General features: G+C 35.8%; 1 protein-coding gene across 3 annotated transcripts in view; it reads left to right on the plus strand.

Annotated features, from left to right (window-relative positions):
- The window catches only part of TBCK (TBC1 domain containing kinase), a 205372-nt gene that overhangs the window by 92260 nt on the left and 90673 nt on the right, over positions 1–22439 (plus strand). For all 3 annotated transcript variants that reach the window (XM_005681337.3, XM_005681336.3, XM_018049238.1), the window contains 2 exons: positions 18859–18895; positions 19882–20043. In XM_005681337.3, coding sequence (XP_005681394.1) covers positions 18859–18895; positions 19882–20043 — 199 coding nt within the window. The remainder of the gene's footprint in view (positions 1–18858; positions 18896–19881; positions 20044–22439) is intronic.

Raw genomic sequence — 22439 nt, forward strand, 5'->3', positions numbered from 1 at the left:
ATTGCACCCAAGTACTGCATTTCAGACTCTTTTTTTTAACTATGAGGGCTACTTCATTTCTTCTAAGGGATTCTTGCTCACAGTAGTTAGTAGATATAATAAGTTTGACACAAAATCTTTATTTATGCTTCCCTCTCTATTATGACCCCCTCCTATAATTACTGGACTATTTTTGTATAACATCTTGTAAAAGCTTTAATTCTAGTAAGGTAAAGTATTAGTTATATATATATGATCAGTCTTGTGAGAGATTCATAAGTCACGTTGAATGAGGACAGTTCCTTGTGGGATGAGCATGTCCAGTATATGACAAATACTGATCATCCCTAGCCCTTATCCACTGATTGCCTGCTAATATCCCCTAATCATTGTGACAATAAAATGCGTACATGTTATTTCTGAAAAATGACTACACATATCTTCAAACATCCTCTAGGCAAGAGTCTGTCTCTATCGAGAATCCTAAAGTTAACAACAGAGAAGTGAAGAGAAAGGAAAAATATCTTAACCTGGAAAAATTCCATTTTCTGTGACTATTCTTCTGTCACAGAGAAAGAGCAAAATGAAAGATTTAACAAAGGTAAAATGTTAATAGGAAGATTTGTTTTTGGTTTTTGAAATCTTGATTTGTTTTATTATGTTTTGTTGGCCTATTTCTCAGGTGTGTAGATAATATGAAAATTTGAGACTATTTTTAAATTTATGTTTGAAAACAGATTTTATATTTTTAATATAGAGATTATTAACAGTGAGTGAATAGTGGGAAAGGTGTGATGAAATGGAGAATTTTTCTAACATTTTCATTATTCTGTTAATAATCACATACTTTTAGCTGCATGTTATTAGTTTGTATATGAAGTCTTTCTTTCTCCTCCCCCACCAGATCATAGCCTTCAGTGTTCTGTCTGTAAGATAATTGTTTAGGTGGATTTCTGTACCTCCAACAAAACTTCAGGCTACAATTCATCAAGGACAAGGGTGGGCATTTTCGTAATGAGATCCCAAACTGAGTTTCCTGCTGAATAACTAATCTTATTAAAGCAAGCCCTCATTAATCTTCCATCATTAAAATGCAGACTCCTATTGCAGAAAAGATTGTGATTTCTGGCTCCTTTCCATTTGCCGTGGGTCACAGAGCTCTGAATACTGAGTACTGCTGTAGCTTGAATAGTTGGGAATATTGTGCATTGATGTGATGCTTAGATTATATGTATCATGGTAGTTATGCAATTTACATATAAATAGGGTGAGTAATGTGTATTTGGCAAAATTGGAGCCACAGTGATTTTTATCATTTCTGTCTTGCTGTATGTTCCTGCTTCTGAAAATATATCTGGACTTTGAAATGAGAACAAGAAAGTACACTTCTTCATTCTTCAGTTCAGTTCAGTTCAGTTCAGTCACTCATTCGTCTCTTTGCAACCCCATGGACTGCAGCATGCCAGGCCTCCCTGTCCATTGCCAACTCCCAGAGTTTACTCAAATTCATGTCCATTGAGTTGGTGATGCCATCCAATCATCTCATCCTCTGTCATCCCCTCCTCCTCCTGCCTTCAGTCTTTCTCAGCATCAGGGTCTTTTCCAATGAGTCATTCTTTGCATCAGGTGGCCAAAGTATTGGAGTTTGAGCTTCAGCATCAGTCCTTCCAATGAGTCTTCAGGACTGATCTCCTTTAGGATGGACTCATTGGATATCCTTGCAGTCCAAGGAACTCTCAAGAGTCTTCTCCAACACCACAGTTCAAAAGCATCAATTCTTTAGCACTCAGCTTACTTTATAGTCCAACTCTCACACCCATATAGGACTACTGGAAAAAACATAGCTTTCACTAGATGCACTTTCATTGGCAAAGTAATATCTCCACTTTTTAATATGCTGTCTAGGTTGGTCATAACTTTTCTTCCAAGAGCAAGCATCTGCCGGGAGCCAGCGTGAAGAATCCCGCCCATGGCAAAGGTTATGAGGAAGGAAGCCTGACAAAACGCAAGTGCGTGATCAGGCTTCAGGGGTTCCCCCTGGAATTTCCTGAGCATCCACCCCCCAAAAAACCAGAGTCTGCCTGCTTTACTGTGTTATGCTTTCCACCTACTCTTCTGACATTAACAGGGGGCTGTCCCCCCACCACCTTTTTCTGGAAAAATTTAATTTAGAGCTTTTAGATAATAAATCTCCTGGGCATAATAAGAATGTTTCAATCCAAAAACCCCTCTGATGGCTTTCTAGCCTGCCTGCAGGACTCTTACAGCTGCACATGTGATTGCTTGTGGCCTCCCGACCACCGCAAGAGGCACAGGAAGCTTAAAACATCCTAGGAATGTAGGGGCTTCCGAGGAGTCAAAACCATTAGAATAGGACTGATTAAAAGTTTCATTTGTTGAGCCAAAACTTGCTACCAAATTTTCATATCTTTTATTTGTAGATATAGTTGGTATATAGAAAAAACAGATAGTAGCCCTGGCATTAGCAGCATTAGATTTTTGAGTTAAGTACTTTCTTTGTTATAACCCACTGCACCTTTGTTCTACAGGAATGTAACTTTATTTAGTACTTAGAGGGTGATGCAGAGTAAAGAAAAAACACTTCTAAGGAAAAAGAGTTTCCTGGTTGATAGACATTTATCTAGGAAGCGAGCCATAAAAATTTTAACAGGCCTCTTTGCCAGAAGATAATGTAAACCACCTGAGATCTTCTGTATATGGGAAGGTATGCAAAAAGAAAGCCTGGTCTCAATGAGGGTCAGGACTGCTGCCCCTGCATAACTCTGCATATTCCATTATTTCTTTATGTAAAACTTGGAGTATATAAGCTGATTTTGAAAATAAAGTCTTGAGTCTTGCACCAATGCTGGATTCCCCCATGTTCTCCCCTTTTCCGGCTGAATTCCCATCTGGAGCATGGAGGCTCACCAAGTCTACTTACTTGCCCTGGCTTCTAAGATCCACGCGAGAGGGAGCCCAAAGTGGGGCACCCTCCGCTATTCAAGTGTACGCCAGCAGCCTAACGTAGATGGTGCAAACCTCTTGTCTCGAGATTTTATTAGTTTTCCACGTAAACCAAGTTATTCAGCCTCTTTTTCTCCACCAATATTTCCTACTACACTATCCGTTTCTAATCTCTCTATATATCTGTAGTTAAATAAGTTTTTTCCTAGGATGCCAACTCCATCCCTGCTTCGAATTCCCTGGATCCATTGGGGCTGGACCCTGGCAAGCATCTTTACTTTCATGGCTGCAGTCACCATCTGCAGTGATTTTGGAACCTTCCAAAAATAAAGACTGTCACTGTTTCCACTGTTTCCCCATCTATTTGCCATGAAGTGATGGGACCGGATGCTGTGATCTTAGTTTTCTTTTAATGTTGAGTTTTAAGCCAAACTTTTCACTCTCCTCTTTCACTTTCATCAACAGGCTCTTTAGTTCTTCACTTTCTGCCATATGGGTGGTGTCATCTGCATATCTGAAGTTAATGATATTTCTCCTGTAAATCTTGATTCCAGTTTGTGCTTCATCCAGCCCAGCGTTTCTCATGATGTACTCTGCATAGAAGTTAAATAAGCAGAGTGACAATATACAGCCTTGACATTCTCCTTTTCCTATTTGGAAGCAGTCTGTTGTTCCATGTCCAATTCTAACTGTTGCTTCCTGACCTGCATACAGATTTCTCAAGAGGCAGGTCAGGTGGTCTGGTATTCCCATCTCTTTAAAAATTTTCCAGAGTTTGTTGTGGTCCACACAGTCAAAGGCATTGGCATAGTCAATAAAGCAGAAGTACATGTTTTTCTGGAACTCTCTTGCTTTTTTAGTGATCCAACGGGTGTTGGCTCTCTGGTTCCTCTGCCTTTTCTAAATCCAGCTTGAACATCTGGAAATTCACAGTTCATATTACTGTTGAAGCATGGTTTGGAGAATTTTGAGCATTATTTCGCTGGCTTGTGAGATGAGTACAATTGTGCGGTAGTTTGAGCATTCTTTGGCATTGCCTTTCTTTGGGATTGGAATGAAAACTGACCTTTTCCAGTCCTGTAGCCACTGCTGAGTTTTCCAAATTTTCTGGCATACAGCATCATCTTTTCGGATTTTAAATAGCTCAACTGGAATATCATCACCTCCACTAGCTTTGTTCATAGTGATGCTTCCTAAGGCCCACTTAACTTTGCTTTCCAGGATGTCTGGCTCTAGATTGGTGATCACACGATTGTGATTATCTGGGTCATGAAGATCTTTTTTGTATATTTCTTCTGTGTATTCTTGCCACCTCTTCTTAATATCTTCTGCTTCTGTTAGGTCCATACCATTTCTGTCCTTTATCGAGCCCATCTTTGCATGAAATGTTCCCTTGGTATCTCTAATTTTCTTGAAGAGATCCCCCATTCTATTGTTTTCCTCTATTTCTTCATTCATAAGGAAACTTTTTCTGAAATGCAATGAATAGCATTCAACCTAAATTATGAAAAGTTATCAGGTGAACAGTAAGAAACGTGACAAAGGCCGTATTCCAGTACTATACGTGCCTCTTGAACCTACTGTCTCTGCTAAAGATAACGTCAACAAATTCAGTGATAAGTATGCTGGCAAAACCATTGTCATTTAACTATAATCTTAATGGGTGCTTATACCACTGCTGATTTTCTCCTTTCCTAAAAGTTTATCGCTGTCATTCTCCAAACTTCTATTTAGCTGAGTTTGTAGTAACTAAAATTATGAAAATATTTCTCAGAAGTATTTATATAATTTGGACTTCCCTGGTGGCTCAGACGGTAAAGGGTCTGCCTACAATGCGGGAGACCTAGGTTTGATCCCTGGGTATTTGCTTGGTTTGTTCATTTGTTCCATCATTTGTTCCTAGCCTTTATGTTGTTTTTGTTGCATAAAGAAATTTTTTATTTTAATCTACAGAGATTGGTGACAATGAATTTTTTTAGAATTTTTTTTTTATTTTTAGATTTTTATCTAGTGTGGTTACAAGTGGAGAAGGAAATGGCAACCCAATCCAGTATTTTTGCCTGGAGAGTCCCATGGACAAAGGAGCCTGGTGGGCTGCTGTCCATGGGGTCACACAGAGTCCGACACGACTGAAGCAATTTAGCACGCAGGCATACTTCGGAGAAGGAAATGGTGACCCACTCCAGTATTCTTGCCTGGAAAATCCCAGGGACTGGGGAGCCTGGTGGGCTGCCGTCTATGGGGTCACACAGAGTCGGACACGACTGAAGCAACTTAGCAATAGCAGCATCAGTCGTTACAAGGTAAATTAGAAAATTGCACCTTATTTAGAATATCCCGTAATGGGAGTCCCCACCAACCTGTCCTAGACCATTCTAGAGTGCTATGATATATCCTTTGGCTGTTGTGTTTTCCTTGTTGTTGTTGTTGTTCAGTAGCTAAATCGTGACTCTTCACAGCCCCATGGACTGCAGCATGCCAGGCTTTCCTGTCCTTCACTATCTCCCAGACTTACTCAAATTCATGTCCATTGAGTCAGTGATGCTATCTAACCTTTCATCCACTGCAGCCCCCTTCTTCTGCTGCCTTCAGTCTTTCCCAGCATCAAGGTCTTTTCCACTGAGTCAGCTCTTCACATCAGGTGGCCTAAGTGTTGGGAGCTTCAGCTTCAGCATCAGTCCTTCTAATGAATATTCAGGGTTGATTTCCTATAGTATTGACTGGTTTGATCTCCTTGCAACCCAAAGACTTTCAAGAGTCTTCCCCAGCACTACAGTTCAAAAGCATCAATTTTACGGCACTTGGCCTTCTTCATGCTCCAGTCTCACATCCGTACTTGACTACTAGGAAATTACAGCTTCCCTGACTTGACTCCTAACCCGTTCTACTGCCCTTGGATTCTTTAAAACCCTTGAATACAAAGGGCTTATTGAGATCTCTTATAGTAGAGGTTAAATTACCTTTCAGAAAGCACTCATATCACAGAGCCCAAGACTTACTAATCCCATAGGCAATGACAAAGTAATGTTTGGTATCTTCTTGCTAAGAACATATACATAGAAGTTAAGTATCCACCAGGTTTCCCTTTTTCTTAAGTTCTTACTCTGCTTTCCATCTAATGTATCCTTATACTGACTGAGAGACAAGTAAAAGGAAGTATATGCTTAGTAAAATAAGTCAAAGACAAATGCTGTATGATACCACTTATATATGGAATCTAAAAATAATATAAATGAATCTATGTACAAAACAGAAACAGACTCACAGACAAAAACAAATGTATGTTTACCAAAGGGGAGAGGAGGAGCAAGGGAGGAACAGATTTTAAAGTGTATGAGATTAATGAAGGCTGATAACTATACATAAAAGAGATAAGCAACAGAATTTACTGCATAGCACTGGGGATTACACCTAATATCTTATAATAGCATATAGTAGAATACACTCTACAGAAAACAAAACAAACCTGAAACAGTACTCTGTACACCTGAAACAAATACAATATTGTAAATCATATAAACTCAATTTTTTTAAAAAAGTGTATAATATGATGCAGTAGTTCTCAAACTTTTTGGTCGGTCTCAGGACCCTTTCACATTTTTAAAAATTAGCAAGTATCTCAAAGAGTTTATAGGTAGAGTTATATCTGTCAGTATTTACTGAGACATTTTAAAAATTATGTATTAATTTTTTAATGAAAATAGCAGAACCGTTATATGTTAACAGAATAAAATTTTTCAGAAAAGTAATTGTTTTCCAAAACAAAATAATGGAAGAGTAATATTGTTTTATATTTTTGCAACTTCTACTTAATAGAGGAAAGTTAGAGTCTCATATCTGCTTCTAAATTCAGTCCTGTTGCAGTTCATTGTTCTGGTTGAAGTACATAAAGAAAATCTGTTGGCCCTACACAGACATAATTGCAAAAGGTAGTTTCTTAATGCTTAATTGCAATACACAGTCTAAAACTATGTCACTGAACTTTTCATATTCTTTTATATTCCAATCTATCAGTCTGTCTTAACACTTTGAATGGCTCTTTTACCCATATGTGATTTTCTGATGTTGTAATTGGTCATTTAAAAAATATCAGTGCATTGAATTATTCAGATCTTTCAACTATGAAATATTTAGTTATATATATCAAAAAAATCACATTCATTAATATCACCACTGATCTCATCCAGAAATTCATTAAGCATTGAGAAGCTGCCAAGCTCACACTGGCAGATACAATTTTCCAAAATTCTAATCTTCACCTGACAGCTAGAATTTTTTATTGAAGTGACAGGCTCACTTCATTTTTGAGAAATGTCCACCAAATATCCAAGCATGAAAAAAATCATTGTTTTTATTTTATTTTTCCAATATAACATTAAACTTGGCATTTCTTGAAAAAGTCACCTACAATGGCTCATAGCTCAAACCATTGCCCAAGTGCTTTTTCCTCCAGGCAACCTTTTTTTTTTCTTTCTGGCTGAGCCACGTGGCATGTGGGATCTTAAGTTCCCCAACCAGGGATTGAACCTGAAACCCCTGCATTAGAAGTAGGTTTACCACTAGACCATCAGGGAGGTTCTTTCAAGACAATGTTTTACTTCAGTACACAGTACAAGTGCTTTATACCTACTTACCATTTTGTCTCATGGAACATTTTTAAAAATATTTCACAAAATTAATCATTTTTAATTTTTAACCTTCACAAGATTATGACTTTTATACTTTAGTGCCCCTACTTTGATTTGTGATATTGTGCCAGCAGTTTTATCCACCAGTGGTTTTTGTACCATTAGCACAAGTGTGAACATAATAAAAAAAGAAAAAGGAGCAAAAACATCTTAGTATTGTTATAGACATAGTTTTGAACTTTGGGGCCCTGGCTCTTAAAGATCCCCAGGAGTCTATGAACACATTTTGAGAATAAGCACGCAGACACAGGTGTGAAATGGGACAGAGTTCTAATCCTGACTCTTCAACTTAGTAACTAAACAGTTAAGTTAGTTTCTTTTATCCATAGTCCTCTTTAATGTTGATTATAATAAATCTTATGTCTTAAGATTATTGTGAAGATTAAATGAGATAATATGTATAAATGGTTCAACACAGTTCTAAGTACACAGTAAATTTTAAGGAGTTAGCCATTATTCGTTTTCTTGTTTTATTTATTAGAGTTTGATCATGTTGCACTGTTTCTTTGGTGATATTAATAGGAGCTATGTTTAGAAAAGCATTCTATTATAAACTATAATGGATATAGTATTTCACTGTTTCAGTTAGCAAACACTTTGCTGGAGTAAATAATGATACTGACAACAGCAAAGACTTTCTTTTTGAGTTGATAAGATTGCTTCTCCATCTTAGATTTTAACATTTTTTATTAGCTGAATTTTTAAGGTACTTTTCTATCTCCCAGAAAGTGCTACATAGCATGTTTTGTAGTCTTTTACTTAAAATTAATTATTTGAAATTTTTAGAAAGTTTTTTTTTTGTTTTAAATACTCAGTGAGATAATTGAAACCTACTTTGGATGTATAGGTAATCTTTTCCAAAAATAATAAATGTGGATTTCAGAACTGTTAAATTGCCCAAGTGATTTTGTTATTGATTTCTATTTTATAGTTTTTTGGCTCAGTATTATAAGTCAAGTAATAATTAATAGAGAAAGGTATATTTATGCAGTTATTTATTTTTTAGTATTATGGAAATCATTACTTGCAAAAAATATAACTAATATAACCTTTGGTATACAAGGGAAAACAAGTTAACCATTTAACATCTGGGTCCAATGGATCTTTTAAATTATTTTTGTATGTTTAAGTTATTTTTTTGAATAATTTATAGAAGTAGCATAAAGATATAGTAAAAACAAAATATTAAAAATTTTAGAAAGCATTTAAACATAGCAAACCCCAAATTTTATTCCATATATTGAAAGTGTATGTATGTGAAACGTATGGTGTCCTTTTCACTTACTCCTTGTCTGTCATGCATGAACCTGGAGCATATCTATCCTATAAATATTGATTCTAGATTTCAAATACACATCTTACAGGCTCTAGCTTATTTCTGGTTCTTCTTGTACTTGCACAGTCAGATACAATTAGAACAAAACATTGACAGGACTCTTAACTTGGCTGAAGAACAGCTAATCTACACTTTAAATTTTTACAGCACTGTATGTCAATTATCTCAATAAAACTGGAAGAAAAATCAGAACAGACTGCAATGATGCCTCTATATATTTATTGTATCTTCTTAAAAGATGATGTAACACTTTGGATGACATAGTACAAAAAATGAAAGATGGTAATAATAATGATGTATTTTAGTACTGTGAAGTGAAGTGAAAGTCAGTCAGTCGTGTCCGACTCTTTGTGACCCCGTGGACTATATGGTCCATAGAATTCTGCAGGCCAGAATACTGGAGTGGGTAGCCTTTCCCTTCTCCAGGGGATCTTCCGAACCCAGGGATCGAACCCAGGTCTCCCACGTTACAGGAGGATTCTTTACCAACTGAGCCACAAAGGAAGCCCAAGAATACTGGAGTGGGTAGCCTATCCATCCCTTCTGCAGTGGATCTTCCTGACCCTGGGATCAAACCGGGGTCTCCTGCATTGCAGGCAGATTCTTTACCAACTGAGCTATTTAGTACTGTACCACCCTTCTATGAAACTGCTTTATAAAAATGGTGATGTTGTAAAATGTTGTTGTTTAGTTGCTGAGTCCTATCCAACTCTTTTATGACCCCATGGACTATAGCCTATCGGACTCCTCTGTCCATGGGATGTCCCAGGCAAGAATACTTGAGTGGGTTGTCATTTCCTTCTCCCAGGGATCTTCCCAACCCAGGGATCAAACCCACATCTCTTGCATTGGCAAGCGGATTCTTTACCACTGAGGTACCAGGGAAGCCCTGATGTAACGTGAGCACATGTTAAATAAAGAAAGAACAGTTAAATTTTCCAATAAGCTTCAAGTCTGAAACCAAAATTACCAAAAATTACCAGGGTAATTTTTTAAAAGGGGGTGAGGGCTTGCATCATCATTGGTGGATCTACCATCAATAATCTGTCAGAGAATGCCAGGTAATTTAGATGTAGATCAAAAAATCAGGGCTTCCCTCATGGCTCAGATGGTAAAGAATCTACCTGCAATGCAAGAGACCTGGGTTCGATCCCTGGGTCGGAAAGATCCCTTGAGGAAGGGAATGGCAACCCACTCCAGTACTCTTGCCTAGAGAATTCCATGGCCGGAGGGTCCTGGTAGGCTACAGTCAGTGGGGTCACAAAAGTCAGAAGGACTGAGCAACTTCACTTTAAAAAATTAGATGTAGATAAAATTTATGATTGTAAGAAGAGAGGGAGCATATATCTTGGAAATTCAAGTTCAATAAGCTTGACTTCAAACACTAGCAAGAATCTTGATGGTGTTGATTCTCTACAGTCATTAATGTGCCAGGTACTGTGTTCCATACTGCTTTGTTTTATCTATAAGAATGGAGTATTTACTACTATGTGTAAGATAGGTAACTAATGAGAGCCTACTTTATAGCATAGGGAACTCTACTCAGTGATCTGTGGTGACCTAAATGAGAAGGAAATCAAAAAAAGAGTGGATATATGTATAACTGATTCACTTTGCTGTACATGCGAAACTAACACAGCATTGTAAAGCAACTATGCTCTGATAAGAATTATTTTTAAAAAAGAATGCAATATTTATTGGCTGTTTCTTAAGATAAAAAATAGAAACAAATTATCTTTTGCCTCAGGGTTACTGGCTCACGAAAATATCACAAAATAATGTGTTTTATGTTTAAAATATTCTAGAGAATTGCTTTGTATATCACTGTTTTCATATAGATTTATAATTCTCACCTCCTGACTGTTGTCCCATTGTTGCTGGTTTGGACATGAAGGCAGATTTTGTACATAAGAATTTTTCCCCAAGATGCTAAGAAGATAGAAGACCAAGAGTACTGTTAAATAAGGAGAACTATTTATTACTGCTTTTACCTGTCTTGGCCTTCCCTGATAGCTCAGTTGGCAAAGAATCTGCCAGCAATGTAGGAGACCTGGGTTTGATCCCTGGATTGGGAAGATCCCCTGGAGAAGGGAAAGGCTACACACTCCAGTATTCTAGCCGGGAGAATTCCATGGAGTTGCAAAGAGTTGGACGTAACTGAGCAACTTCACTTACCTCTATTATGTGTTTTTTAAATTTATGTTCAACCCTTTCCCATTCCACCTAATTTATCCTGATTTAGCATAACCCATCATATTTGTTCATTTTTGAGAATGCTAATAGTCTTTTGAAAATGAAAAGCACTTTGGAACACTAAACTCTTATGAAACATATTCTTGATTTTTAAGAATTTTTCTTTGTTTCAACAGATATTCTGTACATGGTTAAGAAGGCAATAGCAGTCAGATACAGACAAAATAAAGTATCTTCTAGAATTTGGAAAGTTGAGAGGAAAGATTTTATGTAAGGATATTTAAAATTTTGTGACCTCAGAGTAGCTGACATGGGATTGAGGAATATAGATTTTGAGAGCTAGCAGAACTGTAACTACTTTAGCATTCGTTGTCCGTGCCTTGCTTTAACTGAGTCTACCTCAACCTGTGAAACAAGTGTACAGTTCCCAGTGCCCAGGATTCTTTTCTCTTTACCTTCTGCTCCTGTCTCCCGGTTCCAGAACATATGTAGCTTTTGTTAGATGATTTCATGAGTTTGACTCAGAATTTTGCGTCAAAATACTTCAACAAAAGTATTTTGTTGAAATACTTTCCTATTGTAGAAGCTTCTGGGCTGTTATGAAGAAGAATAATTGTACTTCCTATACTGACATCTGATATACTGACATCTTCTGCCAGGTGTTTTAAAGCCTTTAACTAATCTTCACAACAATCCTGAAGGTTTAAAGAGATTTGTAGCTACCAGATCACAAAGTTCATAGTTTCAGGAAAATATATGGTCTACTCTGATGCTTTGAAAATCTGTTGTTTTTCAGTAATCCTTTATTTGAATAGCTAGATGTACATTTCCCTATTACACAGAATCATTGCAAGATACTCAACTTACATTTTACAGAGGTGGCTGACATTAACTTAGATATAAAAGTGCTTCTGACTTGAGGTAAAGAGAAAATATGCTCATAAAAAGATAAAAGTCAATTGGAAGGTATTCTCTTTTGTATTAATAATTTTTATTATTACTATATATGTATATAGAGAGAGGTGAGAGAATACAGTATGTATGTAAATAAATCCATTTGACAAAAGATTCATCTAGAGTTTTAAGAAATGTTTCCTTTTTTAATATTTTATATTTTATACATTTGTAAGTTTTTGAGCCATAATTTATGCTCTTGAAAATCAAATTAATGAGCCCCTGCCTTTGTTTTTCCTATTGATGTTTCTGACATTACCAGACCATATAGAAAGATCTCAAGAAATGTTACATATTGCTATTCTTTCTTGATATTGCTAGGGGGCAGTATTTACTCAGCTGACTCTTTCTAGCAGGCTAGCACTAAACCAAATCAATAATATACAATTTTATGATCTGGAGAAAATAATTAAAGGATGTAAATTTCTTTTTATTGGGTTTGCTTCCAACTTTAAATCAGGAAAGAGCTGGTAATATCTCCAACTTAATTAAGACTAATTATATATATATATATTTTTTTACTTGTAAGAAAATATTTCATTATTTGTTATTTTTAAAATTAAAGCCTAAACCACTGTACTATTCTGTATGGTGTCTTTTTGTGTATTACACTGTATTATGAACATATACCAATATGCTAAGAAATTATTTAAGATGAAAATATCAGTTAAAATTTTAATAGGGAGACATATAGAAGGAAAAAATAACAGGCATTCAATCTCACAGAGTATATCACCTATTTATTTACTTGACTTCAGTTGATAAGAGGTGACTGGTGTTAGTGAGCACTAAGAGTTGTTATATATTATATTAAAGAAACGTATTCTGCTTGGATTATTACTTTTCAGTATCCATTAGAACGTGCTTCATTTTACTTCTAATTACTGTTTTCATAATGGTTGTCAAAGTTTAGGTATTAATATTAGTTAAACATTTTAAGTTTAATATTTTTTCAGTATTCACCATTTAATATGAAGGCTAAATATATATATGTGCACACACACATATACACACACCCCCCCCAGGAAGATTAACTGATTTTCTCATTATTACATATTTATTAAAAATTTCTTAAGAAATTATTTAGTCTCGTGACTAATCTTTTAATCTGTCTCTTTTAGTTATCTTTACTATATATTTCATTCTTTCTTCAACAAATATTTGAGTGTACCAGGCATTTTCCTAGGCCCTGGGTGCATTGATGGAAAAAGAAGGCATAATCTCTACCCTCATTCAACTTACATTTAGTGGGAAATAAAAAATAAAGATCAATATACTATGTGATATGTTAGGTAGGGGTAAGTACTAAAGAAAAAAACAGCTTAAGCAGAGACATGGAGTTAAGTGGTCAGGAGAAGAAGAAATTGAATATTTAAGTAAAGTAAAGCCTCACAGGTTAATTTTTGAATAAATGTCTTAATGAGTTGCTGCATTATCACATTTACTAACCTTTTCTTCTGTAATATCTGATCTGCTCTTAATCCTATTCATTGTATTTTTTCACTCAAATATTGTATTTTCCATCACTAGAAGGATTTTTTGGTTCTTCTTTTTTTAATCTGCTCTTTCTCTGCATAACTTATTCAGTCATTTCTCAGCTTTTTGAACATATGTAATACAGATATAAAAAACATTTTGACATCTTTGCCTGGTAATACAAACATTTATTCTAGTTCTTTGTCTATTTTGATTGAATGATTTTTCTCCTCATTATGATTGTTCTTTTCCTCTTGCTTTACTGATGTTTTTTAATAGATTTCAGTCATTGTGAATTACTTTGTTGCATATTGGATATTTTATGTCCTTGTAAATATTGTTGGGGATTCCCAAGTGGCTCAGTGGTAATGAACAAGCCTGCCAATGCAGGAGACATGGGTTCAGTTGCTGGGTTGGGAAGATCCCCTAGAGAAATACCAACCCATTCTTGCCTGGGAAATCCCATGGACAGAGGAGCCTGGCAGGCTACAGTCCATGGATTGCAAAAGAGTCAGATACGACTTACCAACAAAACAACAATAACAAAATATTCATGAGCTTCATTTTGAGATGCAGCTAGATAACACTGAAACAGTCTGATATTTTCAAGGCTTGCTTTTAAGGTTTGTTAAGTGAGACCAGGCAGCATAATTTGAGAGCATAATTTTGCCCCATTACTAAGGCAATATCCTTGTGAATACTCTTCCTTATGCCTTGTTTATTATAGGGTTTTTTAAAATTCTGGCTGATAGTAAGATGAACTATACCTGGCTTTTTGTGAGCTTGGCATGTTTTTCCGCTAGGTTTTCAAGTGGTTCCTCCCCACTCTGTTTTTCCTCATATGCATGCCCCCTTCAGTATGTGGGGGAAGTGAAATTAAGTAACTCAGATAAGATTTGTAATGACAAATCATTACGAATGATCAGAATAGAGGATAATATAATTTATGTTCTGTCCTTTAAAAAAAGAAGAGTTAACTAATAGTGATGGAATTTATATCTACTCACTGTATGTTTAAACTGAAATTAGGCTGAAGAATTTAGATTTTGTTACAGTTTTACTGTTTTCTGCAATCCATTTGTTGTTCAGTTGCTCAGTTATGTTTGACTCTTTGCAACCCCATGTGCTGCAGCATGCCAGGCTTCCCTGTCCTTTACCATCTCCCAGAGCTTGCTCAAACTCATGTCCATTGAGTCAGTGATGCCATCCAACCAACTCATCCTCTATCATCCCTTGCCTTCAATCTTTCCCAGCATCAGTGTCTTTTCCAATGACCAGTTCTTCTCATCAGATGGCCAAAGTATTGGAGCTTCAGCATCAGTCCTTCCAGTGAATATTCAGGATTGATTTTCTTTATGATTGACTGGTTGGATCTACTTGCTATCCAAGGGACTCTCAAGAGTCTTCTCCAACACCACTCTCACATCCATACATGATTACTGGAAAAACCATAGCTTTGACTAGACAGACCTTTGTCGGCAAAGTAATGTCTCTGCTTTTTAATGTGCTGTCTAAGTTTGTCACAGCTTTTCTTCCAAGGAGCAAGCATCTTTTAATTTCATGGATGCAGTCACCATCTGCAGTGATTTTGGAGCTCAAGAAAATAAAGTCTGCCACTGTTTCCATTGTTTCCCCATCTATTTGCCATGAAGTGATGGGACCAGCTGCCATGATCTTCATTTTTTGAAAGTTGAATTTTAAGCCAACTTTTTCACGCTCCTCTTTCACCTTCAAGAGACTCTAGTTCATCTTCGCTTTCTGCCATAAAGGTGGTGTCATCTGCATATCTGAGGTTATTGATATTTCTCCTGACAGTCTTGATTCCAGCTCGTGATTCATCCAGCCCACCATTTCACATGGTGTGTTCTGCATAGAAGTTAAATAAGCAGGGTGACAATATAGAACCTTGATGTATTCCTTTCCCAATTTGGAACCAGTCTGTTGTTCCATGTTCTACCTGTTGCTTCTTGACCTGCATACAAATTTCTTAGGAGGGAGGTGAGGTGGTCTGGTATTCCCATCTCTTTAAGAATTTTCCACAGTTTGTTCCACAGTCAAAGTCTTTAGCCTAGTCAATGAAGCAGAAATAGATGTATTTCTGAAATTATCTTGCTTTTTCTGTGATGAAGTGGATGTTTGCATTTTGATCTCTGGTTCCTCTGCCTTTCCAGCTTGAACATCTGGAAGTTCTTGGTTCATGTACTGTTGAAGCCTAGCTTGGAGAATTTCGAGCGTTACTTTGCTAGCGTGTAAGATGAGTGCAATTGTGCAGTAGTTTGAATATTCTTTGGCGTTGCCTTTCTTGGGTTGGAAGGAAAACTGACATTTTCTAGTCCTGTGGCCACTGCTGAGTTTTCCAAACTTGCTGGTATATTGAGTGCAGCACTTTCACAGCTTCATCTTTTAAGACTTGAAATAACTCAGCTGGAATTCCATCACCTCCACTAGCTTTCCCCATGGAAAAGAAATGCAAAAAAGCAAAATGGCTGTCTGGGGAGGCCTTACAAATAGCTCTGAAAAGAAGAGAGGTGAAAAGCAAAGGAGAAAAGGAAAGATATAAGCATCTGAATGCAGAGTTCCAAAGAATATCAAGGAGAGATAAGAAAACCTTCTTCAGCAATCAATGCAAAGAAATAGAGGAAAAGAACAGAATGGGAAAGACCAGAGATCTCTTCAAGAAAATTAGAGATACCAAGGGAACATTTCATGCAAAGATGGGCTTGATAAAGGACAGAAATGGTATGGACCTAACAGAAGCAGAAGATATTAAGAAGAGGTGGCAAGAATACACAGAAGAACTGTACAAAAAAGATCTTCATGACCCAGATAATCACAATGGTGTGATCACTCAACTAGAGCCAGACTTCCTGGAATGTGAAGTCAAGTGGGCCTTAGGAAGCATCACTACGAACAAAGCTAGTGGAGGTGATGGAATTCCAGTTGAGTTATATCAAAGCCTGGAAGATGATGCTGTGAAAGTGCTGCACTCAATATGCCAGCAAATTGGAAAACTCAGCAGTGGCCACAGAGCTGGAAAAGGTCAGTTTTCATTCCAATCCCAAAGAAAGGCAATGCCAAAGAATGCTCAAACTACCGCACAATTGCACTCATCTCACACACTACTAAAGTAATCAAAATTCTCCAAGCCAGGCTTCAGCAATATGTGAACCATGAACTTCCAGATGTTGAAGCTGGTTTTAGAAAAGGCAGAGGAACCAGAGATCAAATTGCCAGCATCCGCTGGATCATGGAAAAAGCAAGAGCGTTCCAGAAAAACATCTATTTCTGCTTTATTGACTGTGCCAAAGCCTTTTACTGTGTGGATCACAATAAACTGTGGAAAATTCTTAAAGAGATAGGAATACCAGGCCACCTAATCTGCCTCCTGAGAAACCTATATGCAGGTCAGGAAGCAACAGTTACAACAGTTAGAACATTTGTAATAGATGTCATTATGTAATCAAGTATTTGTGATAATAATTATAATTATATTTTCTGTTACATTTTTCATTTTTATTGAAATACAATTGATTTACAATGTTTATTGTGTTAGTTTCTTGAATATGTATATATATGTGGGAAGTATACATATAAATATTTTAGATTCTTTTCCATTATAGGTTATTATTCAAGATCATATAGAGTTCTCTGTGCTGTACAGTAGGTCTATATTGGTTATGTATTTTATATATAGTAGTATGTCTATGTTAATCCCAAACTCCTAATTTACCCTCCCTCCTTTCCCCTTTGGTAACCGTGTTTGTTTTCTATGTCTGTGAGTCTGTATCTTTTTTATAAACAAGTGCATTGTATCCTTTGTTTAGATTCCACATGTAAGTGATATCATATGGTATTTGTCTGACTTACTTCACTTAGTATGATCATCTCTAGGCCCATCCATGTTGCTGCACATGGCGTTGTTTCATTCTGTTTTATGGCTGAGTAATATTCTGTTGTAGTATACATCACATCATCTTTATCCATTCATCTGTCAGTGGACACTTGGGTTGCTTCCATGTCTTGGCTATTATAAATAGTGCTGCAGTGAGCATTGGCAGGGCATGCATCTTTTTGAATTAGAGTTTTCTCAGGATATATTCCCAAGAGTGAGATCACTGTGTTTTTAGTTTTTTAAGTAACCTTCACTGTTGTTGTTGTTTAGCCTCTAAGTCATATCCAACTCTTTTATGACCCCATGGACTCTAGCCTATCAGACTCCTCTGTCCATGGGATTTACCAGGCAAGAATATTTGAATGGGTTGCCATTTCCTTCTCCAGGGGGATCTTCCCAACCTAGGGATCAAATGCACGTCTCCTACATTGGCAGGAGGATTTTTTACCACTGAGCTGCCTGGGAAGCCCAAGGAACCTTCATACTGTTCTCCATAGTGGCTATACCAATTTACATTCTCACCAATAGTGTAGGAAATTTCTTTATTTCCACACTTCCCCAGCATTTATTATTTGTAGACTTTTTGATGACTATTCTGACCAGTGTGAGGTGATACCTCATTGTAGTTTTGGTTTTTATTTCTCTAATAATTAGTGATGGTGAGCATCTTTTCATCTGCTATTTGGCCATTTGTAGGTCTTCTTTAGAAAAATGTCTGTTAGATCTTCTGCCCATTTTTTACTTTTTAATACTAAGCTGTGTGAGCTGCTTGTATATTTTGGAAATTAATTCCTTGACAGTCACATCATCTGCAAATATTTTCTCTTATTCCATCATTTGTCTTTTAATTTTGTTGATGGTTTCCTTTGCTGTGCAGAAGCTTTCCGTTTAATTAGGTCATGTTTGTTTATTTTTCTTTCTATTTTCATTACTCTAGGAGGTGGATAGAAAAAAATATTGCTGCGATCTACGTCAAAGAGTGTTCTGCCTGTGTTTTCCTCAGGATTTTTACAATATCTAGTCTTACATTTATTATTATTTTTTAATTAATTTATTTATTTAAATTGGAGGATAAATGCTTTACAGTATTGTGATGGGTTTTGCCACACATCAGCCTGAATCAGCCATAGATATATATGTGTCCCCCCCATTTGGAACCCTTCTCCCACCTCCCTCCCCACTTAGTCTTACATTTAGATCTTCAATTTATTTTGAGTTTATTTTTGTATATGGTGCTAAAGAATATTTTTAATCAGTAGAATAGATTAAAACATAGAACATTTTTTTTACGATACAGTTTATTGGAAGTCATTCTAATTATCTCTTTTATTTCCTCTTTATCCATCCCCTGCATCCCTTTCTTTTTCCACTCATAGCTCTATGCCATCCCTTGGTTTCTCACCATGTTTACTCGTAAGTATCATTTTCCATTTTCTTTCAATATTGTATTAGGAAAAGAACAGGTCCATTCTTCCCCAGGGTATTATCAGATTTAATTACATAAGCATCCTTATGTAATTCTAAGGTAATATAGTTGGGTAGCAAATTGTTTCAATTGTTCTGACTGGTGATATCAAAAGAATATTCTATAGAATGAAAACCTTTATTTCATAACATTGATAAAATCTCTGCCCTCTATTGAAACATAAGTTAATATTAATTATACTATTTACATAAAGTTTTAAAAGGCAACTTTTACATCCAAATCAGACTCAGTTTTTAGAGACTATCTAATAACTAATACTTTTGTTATTTCCTAAAGTAGGATTCTTCTAGAAATAGAAAGTCTATGTGAATATGTAATACTTTAATCTATTACACATATTAATGCAGTAGATATCTAGATTAAATATGCACATATGATAAATGAAATATAATACTTGAAGTAGATCTGCATGCACTGGTCTGGAACAGTGTTGAAAGTACTGATAATGAAAAAAAGAAAGTTTCAGAAAATAGGAAACTGCTAATCAGATTTTTTATTGAAATTTCAAAAAGCAGTTCTTAGAGTGCATAATAGAAATATAATGATACAGAAATTATAACAAAAGTGATGTTCTTCTAAGTAAATGAACTTGTTAAAATAATATAACCAGAAAATTCTAGGAAGATATTGAATGTAAGGCCTATACCGAGATTGATAATGGAGGGTAGGAAATGTCATCTATTTGATCAATTAGATTATCAATTTTTTAAACCTATCAATTGTACTGCCTTGGGAAGCAATAGACCTACAAAGCCAAGTAAACATTTTATAAAAGTAGTTTTCTAATATTTGTTCTTTAATAGTTTTGACCATAGGGAATTATCATGACTAGTAAAGCAGCTTGTTGTTGATTTAATTTTTTATTTTGTTTAAAATTTTTTTAATTGATTTATTTATATTTGTCACTTTACAGATGTATTTCCACTGCACAAAATTTTCCACCTCTGGGATACCTTACTGCTTGGGAATTCCTCCTTCCCATTCTGTATCGGAGTAGCAATTCTTCAGCAGCTGCGTGACCGACTTTTGGCTAATGGCTTTAATGAGTGCATTCTTCTCTTCTCTGACTTACCAGGTATAGATATATAAAAATGGAATCACTAAGTGAAATTTAATTATGGCATAATGAGACATCCTTAAAACAATTTTCAAAAATAATCATCCAGATCTTCAGAATCTCTTCTGCTTGAGCCATATCCTTTTTCTCTGAACTCTCTCCCTTATATACTACCTCTTTAGCCAGCCCAGCATTGTAGATACAAAGCTGGGTCATAATAGCTCTGTCATTTATTTTCATGTCAGTGATGATGCCAAAAGGTGAAAGACAAGGGCAGGAGAAGGGGGAGAAGGGAGCAGCCTGTGACATATTTGCCTTGCTATCCATAGTTAACTTGCTATTTAATAGTTTAAAGAAAGGAAACACTGTCCTCTTGAGAGAGCAAATCATACTCCAGGGGAATTCTATGTTATGCTGGATAGTAAGTAAAGTTATATATTGTATTCATAAGTGAGGAACTTGTAAGTCTAGGAGTTGAATGGTTAGTGTAGAAATTTAGAATGCAAGTATAGTTTAAGCTTTTATGCTATAGCTGAAAAGATGGAAGTAATATGGTTGCATAGGATATAATAATCTGTGGAGAAAAAACAAAAACTAAACTACATTTTTGCAGAAACCAAAGTATTTTTCAAGTAGAAAAATTCTATTTCAAATTGCATTTCCTTGGATCCAACCCATCTGTGAGTTTATTGCTATTCTTCATATTTGCAGGCAACCAAAGTGGTTACTGAAAATAAACACACTTAAAATTATCTAAGAGATAAATTTGTCAAAAAATCAAAGAATAAAAGATGTCTTAAGATTTTATATTTAATAGGTCCTCTCAAAAGGAATAATAAACCACTGCCTACCCTAGTTTTTATTTTTAGTGGCTGATCTATAGCTGGTATTTCAGCATTTTTCTGTTGTTGAAAATCTTCATCCTTGTTGAGAAACTAATAAGAAACATGGGATTTGTTTAAAACTTCTCTTTCTGCTTTCCTCCCAAACTAAAACTATCACCATCAGCTTCCTAACTTATCAAACTTTAATTAAAGTTGATAACTTCTTATATGAACAAATAGTAGTTTAGTTCTTTTTTTTTTTCCCCCTGGGAGATTCTTAATGTAAATCAAGTTATCTCTGGTTTTCCTATTGATGTTGAACAGTTACCCAAAAAAAAAGCTAGTTTCACAAACTACAAATACTGTCTGTAACTCTGCAGATGTTTTCCTCTTGTTCCTAACTTGCCAAAGTAAACAGAGGATGATTGATTAGGATGAAAGGAATTTTTCTGGTCATGTCTAAAAAATACATGTTAGAAATGATGATTATGCATTTTTAAGTAAAGCAAATTTCTTGCCTTTCCAATTACATGCATAAATGTTCCAGTTATACACTGGTGAAGGAATCTATTTTCATATTGAACAGGCAGATAAATGGTAACTCTGCATGTACATTAAAATAAAGTCATTATTTCTGAAATCAGAAAGTAAGCATATATGTTGGTTAGCACTGACTCATTGAAAAGGAAAACACTACTTAGTTTTGAAAGTAGGATAGGATGCCTTCTATGGATGTGATTTGCATGGATCCTCAGTGCCATTATTCTGGCACATCGTTTACTTGGCCACTGTATATGATTCCAGTTGGGAAAGAAAATGTTTATAAGAAAAAATGTGACTTAAAAAAAAAAAAAAGGACAGAGGGGTTAAATGTAAACTTTGCCCTTAAGTACACCTAGGTTTCTTTTTATTTTTAATCACAGTGCACTTATTTGGGATGTCTTTCCTACTTAAATCTGAAAGATGTCTCTTTTCATCATGTTGAGCCCCCTAACTATACCTGATGCTTGAAGAAACTCAGAAGTGGTCATGGGGAGGCCTAAAAAGTGAATCTGGGTTAATATAAACACACTGAATATGCCTTTTCTAATCAAAGTATTATGTGACATAAACTTAGGACATATTTGAAAGGAAAAAAAAGCCATTTTTTTAAGACTGCAAAAAAAAAAGGATAGGCTAGCTCTATATTTTACCTTAATTCTTGAGGTAGACTTTGTAGATAAAGATAGGTTAGAATTAAACATTAATTTGAACTCATTAAATATATTGTGCTTTACTGAAATCCCCACTTAACTGTGTTTAAAAACATAAGTAAGCAATCAGAACAAATTTAGCTAAATTCTTTTCTGAAGCAGATTAGCAAATTCACTGTTCAACACATCTGTTGACAGTTATGTAATGGAATCACCATCCAGTTGGTAACCTTGTAAACAAAATGCCTTACCTGTTTTTTTATTGTCCCATTCTAGTTGCTTCTTTCTACAAAGAGAGGTCCAAAAGCCTAGTGACTAAGAGCATGGAATGTAGAGCCAGATCACGTGGGTTTTAGATCCTAGCTCTCCCACTTTCAATTGTGTAACCTTAGGGATC

This window comes from Capra hircus, chromosome 6, assembly GCF_001704415.2.
Source record: "Capra hircus breed San Clemente chromosome 6, ASM170441v1, whole genome shotgun sequence".
Classification (NCBI taxonomy): Eukaryota; Metazoa; Chordata; class Mammalia; order Artiodactyla; family Bovidae; genus Capra; species Capra hircus.